The 19,642-nt window shown below is 40.9% G+C and overlaps 1 protein-coding gene across 1 annotated transcript in view; it reads right to left on the reverse strand.

The window, feature by feature from the left end:
- LOC117740566 (matrix metalloproteinase-17-like) overlaps positions 1-14,997 on the reverse strand; it is a 51,603-nt gene extending 36,606 nt beyond the window's left edge. The window contains exon 1 of the mRNA XM_034547041.1: positions 14,863-14,997. Within this exon, the coding sequence (XP_034402932.1) occupies positions 14,863-14,997 (135 nt within the window). The remainder of the gene's footprint in view (positions 1-14,862) is intronic.
- Between the last annotated feature and the right edge of the window lie 4,645 nt (positions 14,998-19,642).

The following is a 19,642-nucleotide window of genomic DNA, read 5'->3' on the forward strand; positions in this document are numbered from 1 at the left end:
GTAATCAACGCGTGTCTGCATGAAACCTCATGTGCATGCACAGAAACATAATAAACAGATCCATAAAACTGGTCAAAAACTCCACAACGTATATCTTTGATTACAATATGGTTTTAAGCCAATACAAGTACATGACCCTTGTCATAAAAGTTGAAAACATCTTTTTTTTTTAAGTAAACAAACTGCACGAGACGTTAACAGCAGATATAGATTATTTCTTATTTCAATTACAAGATGAGTATGCTTTCTGGTTATTCATTTCATAATCCATATAATAGTCCTATTTTTGTAAATGTGCTGTTTGAATGAAATACTAAAAAAGGCACATACTATTTTGAACTTTCTCTACCATGTCCCTTTATTAATAAAATTCATATTTACCAGCCAGGGACCGTTAGGAGTAAAGAGTGAGGAGTCAAATGGTGGAGATGATAAACATTTTATCGAATAAATAAATAAAAATGTCCGGCTATTAACTGACTATGTTTACAAGCATGCACACAAATAGTTTAGGAAAATAGTATAAGCAGAATTCTTGAATCATAGCAAGATGCACCATAAAACTGAATTCATTCATTAATACAATTCTACACACTGCTGTTGGAAAACAATTCATTTTAACTCACATTTAGGTTCCAAGAGAACACTTGAACATGATTTTGTTCCATTATTGTGCAGAACGAACCCTCCTGAGCTGTACGCACCGTATTCTGGGGCAATGGAACTCAACGGTTGGAGACGCTTGTGACTGGAAGGTTGCCAGTTGGAGTCCAGTTTGTTAATCACATTGAACTAAATGGTAATGTAAAGTGGCATTTAAAAACAAAACCACAATCCTCAATGCCCTCGATGGACTGGCGGCCTGTCCAGGGTGTCCCCTGCCTTCGCCCTATGTCAGCTGGGATAGGCTCCAGCGCCCCCGCGACCCTAATGAGGATAAGCGGTATTGAAAATGGATGGATGGAACCACAATCCTCAAATGAGATTTACGAAGACAATTTTCTGTGTTTTATTTCTCAAAAATATAAAAACGTTAACGTTAAGATGAAGAAAATGTTGTGTTGTTAAATTTGTGAGCTGGATGCAACACTTCTTGGATAATACACAAAACTATATTATATATACTTTGATATATACGATTATATTCATGTGACACACCAACTATCATCCAATGATTTAAGAAATGAACTTGAAATAATATATGGAGAGAAATCCTCCACCATATATACAGTATATATATATATATATATATATATATATATATATATATATATATATATATAATACTTCAGGACACAACTCTACAAACTAGCTTGCAAAAAAACAATTTAGCAAATTTGTGTGGAGATAGTTGATCCCATATTTTACTTCTTACCTTCTTCTACAACATGCAACTCATTAACATAATTATGCAATCATACATAATTGTGTACATTACACACATACATACTCAAATCTTTTATTTATATTAACACTAAAACAATAACTTGGAGCAGGACATTAACACATGCTGCACACATATTCTGCTTTTTACTTTTCTCACAAATACACACATAATTGAGGCGTTAAATTGGGGTTTTTATGGGGTTTGACATACTCCCAGTCTGTGCTGCAGTATCTGGATGTGAAGGATAATTTATCTCTGTAATCCTGAGCCTTGCTCTCTGTAAGCCTTTAATACAGTAACGTCTGGAGTAGAACATTCATAAAAAAGACTGAAAGAAGACAGCTATAAAGAAAAGCAGGGCCTACAAATAGTTGATGGTATTCATAATATAGTATGGTGCACTTATAATACGTATGTGTAAAGCTGGCTAGCGATGGGAGGAAGCCCTGTCCGACTAAGAAAATGACCCAGACTTTTCAGAATGAAATTATATTTGAAATGACTCGTTTCTCAATAGCAATTTGTGTCTGTGGCCACATCAAACTAAGTGAGTGAACTGCTTTTCTGCAACAAAGCTGATAGTGCCAGCCAAGGACAACATAGATTTGAGGTAGTTTCATGTGTGTGAGACATTGATTAATGTGGGCGCAGATTTGAAGCGTTGATGAAGTGCAGATACATCAGTGTGGCGTTTGAAACAGGACGGATGAGGCGGTGAGGCAGCGTGTGGGTGTTTGGGCTTGAGAAAGGACAAGGTGGCGTTTGGTGATTTGATCAAATGTTGCTTCTAGGTGTTTTATTAATAGACATTTTGAATTTCGCCGTAAAAAAAGACAATTGGTATTGGTAATAGTTTGTGTCATTAGAAAGGAAGAATAAAAGCTCTTCGGGGAAGTATCCAACATGTTCCTTTTCAACGGAAGCAACAGTTGACATGGCTGTGTTTGATTGATGAGCTGTGGTGCGGAACACTGGCAAAGGGAACAAGAGGAAACACAACATGTTGGGAGCAGTGGGATGGAAGATTATTGACCTTAAGTGATCATTTAATGAGGTTTACATCCCGTTTAGCTGAGCAGGTCATTAGCCAGCAAACGGATGTTAGCAGTGCATTTCCTTTTCTTTTTGCGCAGACAAATTCATGCAAATTAAAACAAAATATCGGGGGTGCCACAATGAAATTACAAATAGTATATATTACTTTAAAACAATCTGAGACTGAGAGAAAGCCCATTGTCCCACTCCTTGCAGAATGGTTTGCGGTGCACATTGTTTGTTTACCAACAGAAAGGAAGATGCTGAAGGAAAGAAGGTAGCCATTTTTTATGGCATTTCGTGTGCACAGAGATCTCTGATAACAAGATAGAATAATGACTCCTCCATTTTCATACACAAGATGCAGTTGTTTTTAGTGTACCATCACCCAGTTTGCACAATATCACACTACCAGACGACAAACTGCAGCATCAGTATCACACTATGCTCACCACTCTATCACAAGCTATTTCAGATCTGTGACCTCACATTCTTTTCTGGTCCTTTAATGCAATTTTGTCAGCTGGTACAACGCGTGCACACAGACACACACGCACACACACACGTTCTGTCACTATGGTATCACCACGGAAACATCTCTCAAAGGCGGAATCTGTTTTCTCCACCGTGGACATGGCCTCACACAGTACCTCCCTGTTTAGCCCTGATGAACAGCTGCTGGGCCCCTTCATCTTCAGCTTCAGGGACAGGAAATGAGTCACTGGGAGGCATTCAACCTTTCGACCTCACTAACTCTCAAAGGGTCGTAAACTAGCACCGACAATTATAGTTTTTACATTTTGCCTTACTTTGCCTTACAGATCAGGTCAGACCTGCGTATGAATTTGCAGTTAGAAAAGGGTGGATTTTATTTTATTCATTTTATTTTATGATCAATTATGTTTCTGTGTGTGTTTTTTGGCCCAAAAAGTGTGACCACAACATATTTTGCAGTCACGGAGAAAATATGTTGCCGGGTGCAAACCTGTCAAAAGCATATCTAGATATCTTTACTGCAGAAATGGAGTGGGAACTGAACCATCAGTCAAGCAGCCAAGAAATACTGTGGTCATGAAATGTCATGATGATGACCTCAGAAAGAGTCGAACAGCAAATATGGTGTGTAAGTTTTCTGCTTTTGTATATGACTGGCATGTATTTGTATCTATAGGTGTATTGGAGTAAGCATCTTTTCCTGATAAACAGCTTAGACAACACAAAGAGCTTATTCTTTACAGTTCTGTAGAAACAAAAAACACATCTTCAATCTAAGAGGAAATATACACACGGGTGTAAATGTCTCACATCAAGTAATCACTTGCTTCTCATGACTGAGAAAATGTCTTTCAACAGAATTGCATCAGAACATCCTTTGGCACAAAGATGCTATCATTATTCAAAGCAGTTGTAGCAGCTTCACATTTGATATCACCAGCTTATTCAGAGACGGGTGGTTTACTTGAAGTGTTACACTGGGATGATGTAGGATTTAGGGAATGAATGTGTGTTTGAATGAGAAACCGTTCCAATAGCGCATCCTGAGCGGCAACACAAAATGCAGGATTTAGTCTCATTTGTGCAAATAGATAAGATCAAGAAGGGAGAATATAGGGGCATAGAAAGAGAGGGGGATTGGGGGTGGATGGGCAAGCAGCCGGAATGACACACTTAAACCAACAGGTTGCCGGGCGGTAAAAGAGCGAACATTGATCCTCTCCGAGACAGCATCCCTTCACTCCGACGCCTTTCCCTCACCTCACCCCTCCGCTCACTGCTTTCTACGTGTTCATGAATGTGTGTGTTCAGGGTTTACAGCGTGCACTCCTTTTCTAATGTTTTGCACTGTAGACCCTGATTTATGTTTTCGTAAACTGTCATATCTGGACCAATTATTTTGAATAATTACAATCTAAAAGGGTTTCGGGACATCCACTGTTTGATCAAATTGGTGTTGAAGAGTAGAAATAATTGAATACCATTAGTGTGGGAACATGTGTGGGTTTGTTGTATTAAGAGAGAGGACATCACTTTCATAACATACAGTTTTACAGCAGTGAACCACAGACGTCTGTCGTTATTCAGGTCTTTAAAGAAGCTCAGGTTCAAAAGCTGCACTCGGATCAACAGGCAACACCACTGAATCTCAGCCAGTCGTGAGTAAAAGCTCCTTGACCAATTGAGTCAACGCAAAAAAGACTTGTAGAGAGAAGCCCAGCAGGAAAGGAATTACCGTAGTAAAGTAAAAAGTTATTAGTACTCAATGATCGGTTATGCCATTAACGAGCACAGAACAGAAGAAAACACAATCACGCACTCACAGAAATAATTTGCAGAAGACTGACAAACGTAGAACTCATAATATTGCTTTTATGAACCGAAAGTCTGGTTCATCTTATCGGCTTGATTTCCACAGACCGATATTTATCACGTTTACATTTGTACAATGAAGCGAGTCACATGATGTTGACCGAGTGAACGTTGAACATGACAGATGGTGTTTGAAATGTTCCTGCCTGGGACAGGATAAGTTGATCCAGCCTGTAGACTATTCACACTGGTTATCAAATAGATATGTTTGGCAGGCAGCAGCAGACTCATTCGTGCTTCTGTTGTTGATTTGTAAACTGCCTATTGCTTCAAGTATTTATTGAAGTTATATATCAGGATTTTAAGTAAATAACTGGCTAATGGAAAGTGATGACTTCATTCTGCTTCATAAAACCAAGTTTCAATTAAGAGTCAATTAATGACATTTGTGTGTTATAAATAGTAAACCGGCAATCAGACAAAACTTTATTTAATGTACTTTTTTTTCTATTGTTTTACTACACAGTTTTACATTTCTATTACCAGAAGCATATTTTGAGCCGTCCTCTGCACAAGCACACTAATTTAACTTCAACAAGCTGTGAAAATTGATCATCAGTGATAACTGTTGTTCTTGCAGCAGGAAACGCCACTTTGGATGCTTTTTGAGTCCTTCAATCCGTTCAGAAGCGGGGTATTATACAGTGAAAATAAAAACAATGAGCTTCATGTTACTGAATGGATCTACAGTACATCCACACCATCGCTTTCTTTTCATACCTCCAATTATCTGGCCCAGTTTTTATATTTAGCACCATTTATATAAGATTTCCTGTTGATGCATAATGGTCTTGGCAAATGGCATTGCCTCTGTGACAAAGAGCCTCTGTAAAAAGTGGGTGTCAGACAGAATAATATATATTACCAATTATATATATATATATATATATATATATAAAACAAATAATCAGCAACCCGTTGGAAGTTGTTTTCTTCCATTTGTTTTCAGTGATGTTAAAAGAGTGAAGGAGAGAACTGATTTCCCTTAGAGCTACAGTTTCTTTTTTTTTCGAGTTCTCTCCTGCAAAATATGTCCACATTAAGGCCTCAACATTATGCAAATACATTTTTAGCTTTTGATCTTTCGATTTTGTCATCTTAAAGATCGTTCCAACTTTTGGGTCCCAATCCAAACAGGAAATGAACGCTTTGGTCGACAAGGACACAAGAGGACGTGGGAAGTTGTACAGCTTGGTTTCCGACTGACGTGTTTCAAAAAGAGACTTTATTTTTAATTGGAAGAGTTATTTATTCATAAAGGTTATTTCAGTTATTAACTATTCTTCTCAGAATGCATGCAGTGGACTGGGGATGCAGGGAGCAGTCAGCACTGAGACCTTGCTGAGACAATCGATCTCATCACTTTCTCTCTCCTGCAGATACAATGAGCAATATAATGGGACACAACTCGTGAAAATGATACAGTACATTCTGATGGACGTGCTCATTCTGACACAGTTTCCATGCAGTTAGGAGTGAATGTCTTTTCCGAGACACATGGGAGGAAAATCTGCCCTAATTTGCATGTTTGCGAGTGTGAGAGCGTGGCATCAGGGATTACGATGCGACTGTAAGTGAATCATCTAATCCCTGCTTTAGGAACAGCTGACTGTGCAGAGAGCTGCAACTCAACGACTGTTCCTAGAGGCAGCGAGGAGGAAGGAGGAGAGACAGAAAAGTGACAAGAATAGGAAGACAGAATGACACGGTGAGAGAGAAAGAAAGTAAGAGGATGGTTGGAGAGGAAGAACAACTAAAAGAGTTCATTAAAAAAGTAAGACAGAAAATTAAGAAAAAAGTAATATAGAAAGAGCGAATCTGAACCGAGGATGGCGAAAAGAAATCAGGTTATTGGGAGAAACCGGGTTGAAGCAGGACACTGCAACAAGCTAGGGCCTTTCACGCACTTGAGGGTTCTATGAGAAAACCGTGCATGCTCAAATTGCCACACCAAGCCTCATTCATCAGTGTGTGTGTGTGTGTGTGTGTGTGTGTGTGTGTGTGTGTTTAGAAGCACTCCTGAAAACAGAATGGACCAAAACAGAAACCTCTACCTGTAATTACACACACAAAGCACACATTATTCTTGAACTGTATCACCATACTTGTTAGATTGATTGTCAAATAATAAAAAAAGCGGACCGTCATATTGTCATCCCTTCCGTTTCTGACAATGACAGCGTGTCTTTTTTGGGACCTCGGGAACCTCTGCTGAGCCTTGTTCAACATTTGCTTGATCTGTGCCAGCAGCAACTCACCTCTATTTTTTGAGAGGCCAGCTTTACGGCATCCCTGTGCACATGCACATCAGCTCTGTATTTATACACTCCTGTGGCAAAATAATACTCAGAAAGCATACAACCCTGCCAATACAAATATGTATTTATAGCTGACAGAATCCTGTCTCAGAATCCAATCTTGTATGTCCGGACATTAACTAACTCAACATAGAAGTAAGGATGGATGGATGAAGATTTATGGGACTCAATAAATGAGTTAGGGATGATATAACTAAAGAAAAAGAAAGGGACTTAAAAGAACTGTTAGCCAGAGATTAAAGATACAAACATCTGATGGAGCCAATTAGGACGCCCCTCTGTAACTGGAGCTTCATTTAACAGGTATGCATTTCAGGGTCCCTTTGAGGAAAAAAAACAAAACCTTCTTAGAAGTTCTTCATGTGGCAATGTGGCACGTTTGAGATGTGCGGGTTCAAAACTCTCTCTTTTTCACTGCGAGATCTTTGTGATATCTCAAACTACATACCAAAGAAAAGGACATTTATCATTACATCATTATTGTTCTGTCAAAAACTCATGTAAATGTGTTTAATCTCTGTGGCCTTTACGGATATGGAAAAGAAACGTCAATAAAATGCACTATGGAAACCACACATCATATAGTAGTATTTTATTATTATACCAATGTGTATATTGACTTTAACAATAATAGGAATAAGAATCTGCGGCTCAGAAACTGGTAGGGTATGCTATCCATCTTTGTAACTGTTTTCAAGATGGGATATTGACATGAGCATGTATTTATGGACTGTCCTTATATGCAGTTCTGAGAGCCAACACGGAAGCCATGAAATAGCCGCCATGTGTTACGACACCGACCCCTACACAGAAGACAATGTCCCTCTAGTGTTAGCTGAGGAATTCCGGCAACTGGCATGTCTGCAGTGAGTATGCACATGCAAAAATACCCACACATATTATGTACATGTGTGCGTTGGTCTCTATATGTATGCTACTCTATTTTTAAACTCTAAAAGAGCACGGCTCTATCCAGCAAAGTCCAGACTACAAGTCACACAATCACAAGTAGCACTTCAAATTCAGCAGAATGTTAGTGGCTCATTATATTCACTTGATCGCACGTCGAGTTTCAACGCAGGACTAAAAGGAAGTGGGCTTAATTGCCAGTGACAGTTGGATGGAGACATTTTATATCTGCCACCCACCCAATCTCTCTTGGCCTTCCCTCACCCCTGCTGTCGAATTCTCTTAATTTCACTTGGACCTTCAGAGAAATGAGACCATGAACACACAACGGTCTGGAGGTTGATGACAGGCAACCTTCTTTTTGTCATCATCTTATGGCTTGTTTGGAAGTTTCAAATGCTACAAACTATGAGATCACCCCGTGGGGCGGCGACGCAAAAAGAAAGTGACCGGCGCACAAAACCACATTGTTCAAATAATTCTGCCAATTTCTGCAAGCAATTTCAGAGGAACTTTGTAGTTGCTTTCGGCTTTCCGTGATCGTACTATTAAAGCGGCCTATTGGCAGCCTACAGATTATTGTAGGCTTCAGCATGTGAGGCAGCGCAACACCAGAAACCACTGTAATTACAAGTTCTGGTCGGCCCTTTGAATAGCAATGGCAACCAAAACCTTGATCTGGTCAAAGACAAGGAGGAGAGGCGGGGCTCCTCGGGTTAAAATAGAACTGTCCACATGGAGTTGATTTGAGGTTTTCTATAAGGGAAGCCCCAGACTGGGTCTGCTCGGGTAATGAAGTCAGTTCAAGCTTTTGGAAAAAGAATATCGCGTGCAACTCTGTTGTGGCATACAGAACTCACTTGCCCACAATATTAAATACACGACTTCCGTAAAAAAATCAAACAGAGGCTTACATCTGATCTCTGCGTCTGCGAATGGAAATATATAAATATCCATACTTTTCTTTTGCAAAGAAAAGCAAATATACTGATGATATGAAAATTAAAGCCCTTGAACCACAGCACATCATTGTACTGTTAAACAACGCAGCACAGCGGAAAGAGAATTCATTTATTTATTTATTTATACATCACATGAAATGCACTTACACAAATATCCCCAGAGCACCAGGGGCCTGTTTCACAAAGACATTTTAGACTGGTCTGTAGTGTGGGCTTCAAATGATCATAGCCCTTAGATAAGTCTGAACCTAGTGTCAGAATTATAAATCTTTTTTTAAAGAACAGAAGTATTCTCTCTCAATCATCCCTTATCCACCAGAAGCGTGTGGCGGTCTCTCTGCCTGTATTTTCATATTTTGCTGTTGCTGTGTGTCGGGATGTACAAGCACGCACCCGAGATGAAGCTACAATAGCGGAGGACAAAAAACACAAGCTCGTTCCAACACGATTGCAAAAATCTGGGGTTAGCTTTCCTTGTTCCACTGCCGTGTGTAATGCTGCAGGTGGTACACTGGTACCCTTCTGGTGTCGCTGACAACTTTAAATGTTATGTTTGCAAAGAGTAAGCTACAGTTCCTGATGGCTAAAACTCATTTAATCACATCCTCAGGCTCAGGTTTAATACAGACCTATGTTCCATTTGCCCACAGAAACTATCCTGAGCTTGACTGATGGGTTGGTTGAAGCACTGATCCCTGCCACATTAAAAAGCCTCAGCATGTCAGCGCCGCTACAGGTCTGCACTGGGTTGAGCTTCACGTACGATTAAACTGAGTTTCCCAGTAAAATGTTCTTGTACCACTTTAATTCTTCTACAACAGTACAAGACAGGGATTCATGATTTTAGTCATGGACAGGGCCTCAAACAAATGCATTGTCTATAAATGTACGACCTGCTCCTTACAAAGTGTAACTGGCAGGCTTTCTTGTCTATATTATCGACTTCAAGTCACAAATTTACCAAAAACATATTTTGTGTTGTCATTGACGAAAAATGTCTAGCAGAAGTGTTGCAGCTGCCGCGCATCAGTCCCACGCTGCCATGCTGCAGTGGCAGCCAATAAAGTGTCAAGGCCCTTATGATCTTTGTTGAAATGGCCTCTAAGGATATTATGAACTCTGACAATCTCCTCAGAAACGTGTAACTCCTTGGAGAACCGTTACACTTAGCAAAGCCACGATGACAAATTGGTTTGGAGCGGATTGAAGGACCGGTTGGTTTCCACAGTATCTCCCTCTTCCTGAGAAGCTGCGAATGTGCTAAATGCTGAACTGTCTCTTGTGCTCTCTGTCATTTATTACACTATACATTATATACTGCCGTGCAGTTATCCACCAATTTACATCCAAGGTGTCCTTGCCCTGGATTTAAGCCCCAAGATACGAACAAGAAGGTCACACAGCGTGATGGCAGTGGGACAGCGAATGACACTGTAATGATTTTAACTAGCGTTGGGTGCTCTGCTACTCATCTGCAGTCATGCCACAGCTGTTTGCAAAAAATATTTAAAATCATCCAGATATAACGTCAAGAAAGTGAACACTTTCCCCAAAACACTACGCTGACACATTCACACATTCAAAGCAGTCGCAATGATGTCTTCTCTTTCTTTTCTTTTTATACGTTTCCTGTCTTGACCCCGACTGGTTGATTACTTATTTCAGCACAGTCCTCCATCGCATTCGACTGTCACAGCATCTAGTTTTCTCTTTGAGCCCCATCCATCCCGGGCCTCTGGGTGTAATCAGATGAACCCATGATGTGCTGGAGGAAGAAAGACTCTCAACTGGATTGGAGGAAGAAAATTGAAGAAAAAGAGACTGAAAGACTGAGGGGACAAATATGATACTTGGGAAATGTGCGCCAAAGAGGGAGCTAACGAGGGCTGGTGGTATTGGTGCCGGGCAGGCTACTTGCATGTGAAGTCAATATTATGAGGCCTAGCAGGAAGGGAGAGTAAGTAGGACTCGTGGTTGAAGCTGGCGGAGGAGGGTGGCGTCGATCAGGTTTTTTTTTTCTCTCTCTCTCTTTCTTCTATACAGTGCAGACCAGATGGTGTTCTCATTGAAGAAAGTATGAAGCAACATGAGAATTAGAAGCAGACTGGCAGGGTGTGGTTGTCCCATCAGGTCACACACTTGTTTTATGTCTTACAAGACATAAAACATGACAGAAATAAACTGTTCCTCACTGAAAGATTAAATGCCCTGCAGACATCCTTCAAGGTCAGTTTCTACAGGATTATATAGTATGTTAGCTTCTTTTATCAGCAGCAGATCTGGTCACCTCACTCCTCAATCTCAAGACAGCTGCTAAAGGAATACTCCTCCGAGGAGCTCAGTCGTTCTGTGCTAGCGCAGAAAACAGCGAATCCGGAATTGCATTTCATGATGAGCGAAGTGCAGATTACGTTATAGCCGTTATGTACTGTAGCAGTTCCCTAAAATGCTGCAATTGCAAATCGGTGCACAGCAGTAATATGTTGGGCTAGATAACAGCAAAACTAGGACTTTGTGGTTTCAGCTAACAACAGTCACGGTGAACAGTAGTTACGAGGACAGAGAGATACATTGACTGAAAGCCAAGCGGTGCGGCCCGCTGCCCCTGACTGAATGGGGCTGGGGAGCAGCAGAGCTGGAGATCAGGTCACGGTTCTGTGAGTAGACGGTTGTTTTTGTGCTCCGAGTCCCAAATGTATAGCACTTACTATGAACACCACTGGGCTGAGCTGGGAGAACCCACTCAAACCTTCAACAACCAATTATCCTGCTCTCAACAGCTGACAGCGATTTCATCAAGGCAGGAGAAGTCATATTTAAAAGTCAATCAGGCTGTCACGGGGGAGGAGTGCATCTGTGGATGATTGCTCATCTGTCCATCTGGTTGTCCAACTCCCCTGGAACCCCTAAACCCCTTTTACACTGAACCAACAATCTGAGGAAATTCTGCGTCAGCCTTTTGTTAACAAGACCAGTTATCACAGTGAAGCGTATACGATCACATTCACTGTATAGAGCTCACACACGACACACTGTGACTATTGGTTGAGTGGGAACATCTAGCTCGCTGAGACCACAAGTCCATTAGTTAATAAGTCGATCGCTGAAAAATTCATCGGAAGCTATTTTAATAAGCGATCTTTCATTTGAATGCTATTTACTGCTTCTCCAGTGTGAGGATCTTCTGTTTTCAAACACTGTAAAAATAATATTTTTTAGCTTTTGGGTTGTTGAAGGTAAAAAAAAAAAAAAAACAGACATTTTGAGATGACACTTTGGTATTGGGAAACTGTTGTGGGCATTTTTGTTTTGTTATGTTCTGAGGTTTTATAGACAAAACAATAATTAAAGAAAAACGTGTTGCCACCACACTATTGAATTCCACTCTTCTTGACTGTAAAGATGACATGACATCTCTAAGGATTTTATACATCTATGTTAAAGAACCACTCCGAATTAAATCGAGTTTAGAACTTTGTTAACATGTCCAAATTGAGTCTTATATATAAAAGCGGAATAAGCAGCCAACGCCATGGTTGAGCATCTCCACCTTCGAACTGCAGTGTACCAGTGACCGTCTCTAAATTCGGCGTATCAGAGGACAAGCCAGGTGGAGTTAAATGTGAGTATTTTGCACGTTTCACTCACTTCTAAACGATGGCACAAAATACACTCCAACAGCTCGATGCGCACTGCTCAACCTGGCATGAGCAGCGGTGGTGGGCGGGGCCAGACTGAGAAGTTCTCAATGGGGAAGAAACAGCAGATGCTTCCAGCCTCTTTTGAGAGTTGTTTGTCATGTTTAATGTGGGGGAAAGCATGTTAAACATGTAGTAACATGTAGTAACAAAGTATTAACCATCAGACTCCATACTTTAAAATGTGTCTGATGGAGATTTTTAAAACTGGGCCAAATGTGGTTGAAAAGTTAAAGCTATTCAGAATAAACTCAATAGCATTTAAAAATCTGCCCTTTTTCAATCTTAAACCTAGAAAATAAATCATCTTAATTCAAACCTGCAGTAAACAATACTTGGGATGTCAACACCAAAGTTTCTTTTCGCCAAGAATATGTAAAAGGTTTGTTTGTGCTGCCAATCTCATTGACAATACGGATTCAACACTCAGCAGATTTAAGCGCCTTTTCATTGTTTTGGTTTGTAGTTTCATAAGAAGAAATAACTGTGGGCAACTGCTCTAAGCACACAAACTCGTACAAACCAGTCGTACAGCATGAAATTATGAAAGACAGAAGTAAACACATGGCTGACGAGCAGAGTGTAATACAAATCACAAATAGTTTGCTACAAAACCAGTAACAAAACAGCAGTGGATTTCCTTCTTACACTCGATGTGCAGTGGGAAAAAGAACTCCAGCGATGCACACACACGGCTCGGTTTCTGCTGGATAAATAAGAAGCCAAGTGTTTGCTCACACACTCAAACAAAGCTTGATAAGGGAATAGATGGTATCAAGGCAGCTTTAAGGATTGCCTGTTCAAACAGCATTCACATGCAACAACAAACATGCTGAATCTAAACCTAATCTTGTAAAAACACAAGTTTAAAGCAACTACTTGTATCAATGAGAGAAATGTAACACTATTGAGCAGTGATACCTCCCTACAGCTGTGGAGCTGTGTCTTTGATTGAACCATGGGAACCTTGTATTTGAACAAAAGTGCAATGATGCTGTTTCTAAAGACAAATACCATGCTGCACTGTGTCCTCTCCTCTTGCTGTCTTCTACAGCTGGTTTGTAGATGACACATTGCTCTTCTCTGTGCACTCAAGTCCTAAACATCACCATGTGAGGGACGATTCAAATCTGCAGCGAAGAGTATCTATACGATCAAGGTTGTCTCCTGGCAGCACACATACACAGGGAGCTAGAGGAGGTGGCCCAGCAATAGAAATACCTCAGCAATATTTTACTTATGGTTCATCATCAAGCTCCTGTCACCCCCCAAAAAAAGGACTCAATGCAGCTGAAGAGACAAGAGTGAGATACTGAAGAGCTAGAAGTTGTATGACCGACATGAACATGAATCCATCCAAATGAGAAATGCATGTTGATATTAGAGACATTCAAAAAGACAATTAATTAGGATGTTGTCTCAGTTACCAATTGGGAGATACTTGTTTTAGTGCTCTGCTCATTAAACTCCAACGCTGAAATATATTGCGAGTCGACCCTGTCGATGAAAGATATCACTTCAGAGCCGTAATTCTCTCAGACACAGTTCATTTGGGATGATTCTAATTTGTTATCACACAATTGATTGTTTTATTTAATTCGTTCAGCAGGATCTGCTGCCCCATGACTTCTCATTACAAACAACCCTATATTTTAATGCAGTAATTATATAGACTTGGCATCAGGTAACACGCATGTTGAAGGCATAACTGAGAAGAGGAAATAGCCCACGTCCGGGGGCTTGGTTTGTCACCGTGCTGGCACTGAGCCCCGTGTGTCACCAGCGCAGGATAAATACTGTCAGCATGCTGTGGAGGAGGTCGATATTCCGCCAAGGTAAATACATTTACATATATTTATTGCAAGCCATTATGGAGATCTGCTTTGGAGAGTCCTATTTTATGTTCCATCACATCCAAACCGCAACGCCAAGCGAGCTGTTGAAATTCAGATCAAGTATGGAGAGGACGTGCAGCGTTCGCCACCGACATCCCAAAAGTGGGGCAAACTGCCATCTCTGCGAGGGGGGGGGGTCTGGTAACACACCCCTCACTGTACGGTAGACTGAACCAGTGGTGGTATCAAGTGCAACAACTTTTCACCTCCCCATGTTCTAAATGTGTAGCCCTATAAGTATAGCAAAAGTTCCTACCCCCGTGTAGAAAATATAAATAAATAAAAACTTACCACCCCGGTGTCCAGCTGCTCGGTCGTCTGGGACGGAGCGGCTCCAGTCAGAGGTAAAAAACAAAAGATCTGCACCAACAGCAGCATCTCCGGTGAAATATTCCTCATCCACTTGTGAAGAAGCAGAGACATCATGGTGCTCTATGACAGGCGGGTCCCGCAGGGCTCAGACAGCGACCCCGACAGCCGCATCCACGGGGGTGAAGCCACACGCCGACGCTTGCGTAAAACGTGTCCGTCTCCCTCACTGTGGCGCGCAAAGCACACCCAACACATCCAAACCGGCGGCGGTGAGATCGGTCAGGATGTACAAGTGTGTTTGTTTCTCTTCCACAAAACGCCACTTGTAACTACTAGGTGGTCATTCTCAGATTTCAAAAAAAAAAAGAAAGGAAAAAAAGAAAGTGTGTTCTTGTCCTATATCAAGTCCATCGGAGGTTGATCTCCCTGCAGCGAGAAGCGCGAGCTCGCCTGCTGCCCGTGCAGTCTCGAGCTCTGGGAAAATGAAAGCAGCTGCGTGCGGTCTTGTCACGGAGCCGCTAGCGGCAGAGACGGCACGTTGACGCACACGCGGTGAGAGTGAATGGAGTGTTTGGCCCCCACGGATTCACGTAAGTGGGCGGAGCGGGGAGCTTAGCGCCTTCTCAGCCCACTTTGAACACTCCGGGATTCATGACGCGCCTCGTGCGCAAGTTGAGCGTCTCAAGGGTTGAGCCCAACAGACGCACTTTTCTGCCTGTGTCGCTGTATCATCGTTGTAGGACAAATGTCTCAGTGTCGAGTGGGTTGGACACGCCTTGGTGTGAGATCAGTTTGAGTTTGAGCTTGCATTTTTATTGTATCTTTATTGATACCCCCGAATCCCCAAATCGGTACTTTGTGAGCATGTATGAATAATGAAGGTATTAAGACCAGAGCTGTGTTTCGAAATTGCATACTTTTTCTTTTTACTTTAATATGATACGGCAGATGCCTTTACACAGTATGTACAGTTGCATGCATTATGCATGCATTATGCATTCAATTGGGACATACTACTACCTCGTTAAGGCACCTTGAATGCTGATCCTCTTGCTCACATATGTGCTGCGCAAAGGATCGTGGGTCACAATAGCTAGAAAGGAATGCTGGCTCGCAAACTGCATATTGCATTTGACATACTATGTGTTAAGATGTACTAAATCTTTGTTCTGGTACACTAAATAATATGGTAGGGTAATAAAATTCAAAGCAGTTTTTAGCCACGTAGCTGTAGGCCATTTGGCCCACCTCTGTGGTTCACACTATCGGATGGATTGCCATGGGATTTGACAAAGTCATCAGTGCATCCCTCAGGATGAATGTTAATAACTCTGGTGATCCTCTGACTTTTCATCTAGCGCCACCGTCATTTCAACATATACATGTGTCTATTGTTGTTTCAATACTTTGGTGTATGACCACATACCTTCAAAAATATGGCCTTTACTGTTGTTACTGTTTTGTACTAATCAGCAAATTAAGGCATGTTTAACATTCTGAACTGAGATGGTGAACATGGTAAACATTATGCCTGCTTAACTTTTGCATGGTAGCATCTAGCTCTCAGCTCTGCACTCCCCCCCCCCCCCCTCGTCATGGTTTATGTCTGAAAAGTAAAGCACATAACTGACACTGTAATAACAAAGAGCATTCAGTATAAAACAACAATCTAATAATATTCATATTTGTCCTGGTATAAGATATGATGTATACTGTATTGTCCCGCAGGGAAATTTGTCTTGGGCTCCAAGTTGCTGCATCACACAATATACTTGCCAGCATCACAATGCACATGCATGCATAAAACATAGATCATACACACACTCATGTGTAATTAAGCATGTTTATGCATGTCGTCAATAGTTAAGAATAATACAATAATAAAACCAAGTGTAATCAACACAGTTGCTGAATAATCAAGTCAAAATAAAATCATATAATATAATACTATGCGTTGCTATTTAATATTTTGATGGAGGATGGAATTAATAAATTTGTATACCGATTTAGTCTTCAGATTGGCACCATCTGCCTGAAGGCTACACCTGGTATTCTGGTCGAAGCTGCGACCGGGTTTTAAATGATAGCCATGATTGAGACAAGGCCTTGGCAAGGAATGTAGAAAGAAGGAGTAAGGAGCCGATTTCTTTAGTCTTGAAGCTCTGAATGGAGCCTCGAGTCAGCTGACTGATGTGGGGTTTCTCTTTCACTGCTATCAGAGAACAATCTCTACGTTTATCATGACAAAATAATACTGTTACTATTTTCTTCTGTCCAAAGTTAATCAATGCCATATGTATCATATTTTTCATCTTGTAAGGACATGTGGCCTAAAGATATCAATCTTTTTCTTTAGAAAGCAGGGACACACATTGTTACAACTACTGACACTGTCGTGATAATACAGACTTTGAGTTTAGATGTTGTCAGTGAGCATTCACAGAGTTAAATTACACCAAATTAAATATACATATATCAGCGGAAGCTAGGTCACTGAAGTATCGAAAATACATATGTTTCTGAAATGCAAAGATGTTTTATTTTGTACCCCTCATTAAACTTCTATTTTCCCCATATTTGAGAAAACATCAGAGGAAAGCACAACACTATTTGCTGAGCTGCAGAGATAATTATTGCATGAAACAGTGGTATCATCCCACTGCTTTCTTCCTCTGAGAAAAGACTAATGCACTTATTTATGTCTGTTGTGTTGCATAATATTACAATCCACCAGTTAATGAAGGAATACAGTGTGCTGACTAACAATCGCTAAGAGCTACATGCCCCTGTAGCCATTTAATGGACCGACCTCATAGTCGATGGGCCACTAATATGAAGAATCTGAATACAAATATGAACTGAGTGACTGTTGATTGTGTTCAATTCTTGCTCCTGTTCTTGGTAAGAAGACACATGCAAAGATACACACACTTCCAATTCTTATCCAGATCCATTACAGCAGTCATTCATCATCGATCCATAAGGGAAAGACATGAACAATGTGTTTTCTGCTCAGCAGCATTACATGTTGCTGTCTTAGTGCTGAATGCTTAACACGTCTCAAGTTTACCGCCTCCCAACCCAGTTAGACTTGTCGAATAGCCACAATACTATGATTATTGTAGCAGATGAATATTGTGTCTCATTTGTCTGCTGGCAAAAAGAAGCTTCAGTCATTCAGTTTTACATTAACGGAAGGTTAAATGTCAATTTACTCATCTCAGTCTGCTGTCCACGTCCCACCTGAAGTGCTTCAAAATCATCAGACTAATTTCGCAGAGAAAACGTTAGCACATTTTCTTTGGTCAGGTCATATAATTATTGGAAAACCCATTGCCCAGTGTGGACATGGACTGAATTGAGTTAGTTGGCTGCTATTATTACACATGCATTTGAATATTTATTGCAGCATTTTGTGCCAAGTTTGCTTTAGGCCTCTTGCACTGCTGAGGTTAAAGCTCAAACGATAGATGAATATTGTCAAATATTTGTATTCACCATTGCACCATGCAGTATCACTGAGGAGTGAAGTCATTTTTTTTTGTGAGTGATTTGAAAATTGGCATTTGTCTACATTTGCTTCCATATGCTCTCCATTTTATTAAAACATAACAGTCCACAGGGATTTTTGTTCTGCTACTTTAAGCATGTCCAGTCTGGTGCAGCAGTGACTGGTGAACGATAAAGTCCTTTTTCTGACACCTAACAATTCAGTTTGTGGTCTTTAACATATAATTTTAGTTCCCCTTGAGATACGCCACCATGCACAAACCTAAATAAATTATGTTTAGCCTGCCAGTGTGCATGAGCTGTGGTGTAAATCATGTTTCGAATAGCGTTATTTGGTTTGGAGGACTTGTCAATATCACTCGGACGGTAAAATAAATGATGGTAATGGATGAGTTGTAATAATCAATGTAACAAGGTGCATGTGCATGTATCGCTGCCCCCAGTGCATTTCCTTCCACACCCATATCTATCTCTTCTTCCTCATTCTCTCGGAGCCTGTCTCACCCAATCTTTCTGTCACAGACTCACAGACCTTGATGTACAGTTCTAGTAAGTTGTTGGGACTGCCCTACTATAAAATCCATAGTGGGAAGCACATGAGGCGTTTCCAGGACTTTATGCACACTTTCAGTGAGTGGGCCATGCTTGGGGAAGCGATCCATAATTAATGATTGTGTCTTTAAAAAATTGGGGACAGCAGAAGAAGACAGGAAGTGTAAAAAAAAACTAGTCGACACATTGCGAGACGCTTATTGGTTCTAGGGATGAAATGATGGGTTCGGACTGAGATATGTCAACAACAATTAGATGGATTGCCTCAAAATCTTGTACAGACATTCATGGCCCCCGGAGAATGAAGCAGACTGATCTTTTTAGTTTTTTTGTCTTGGGTTTTCTTGCACTCTGTGGACACAACTTTCATTTCATTTTCATTCATTTTTTTAAATTTCAGCCAGAGGACAGTGGTTCGGATTAATTAGACTCACAACTCATACGGCATGCCAGTGCTTCTCTTCTCTTTAGTCCTCAGCAGTAAAAACTTCAGGTTGAATCACCCAGGGGCGACTGATTGTGGCGACTGTACTTCCGGTACAGCCGCTTAACTGTCTCCTGCTCACAAGTACTTCTCTTGAAGTTACACTTGCAGCTGTGGAGGACTCCTTTTTAAGGGAGAGAGTATAGGCGTAATAGGAGTAATAGGCAACCTGTGGGACATTCTTACTGTCTCCTCCATTAGCGGGAAGCACAA

Source organism: Cyclopterus lumpus, chromosome 12 (genome assembly GCF_009769545.1).
Source record: "Cyclopterus lumpus isolate fCycLum1 chromosome 12, fCycLum1.pri, whole genome shotgun sequence".
NCBI classification, from domain to species: Eukaryota; Metazoa; Chordata; class Actinopteri; order Perciformes; family Cyclopteridae; genus Cyclopterus; species Cyclopterus lumpus.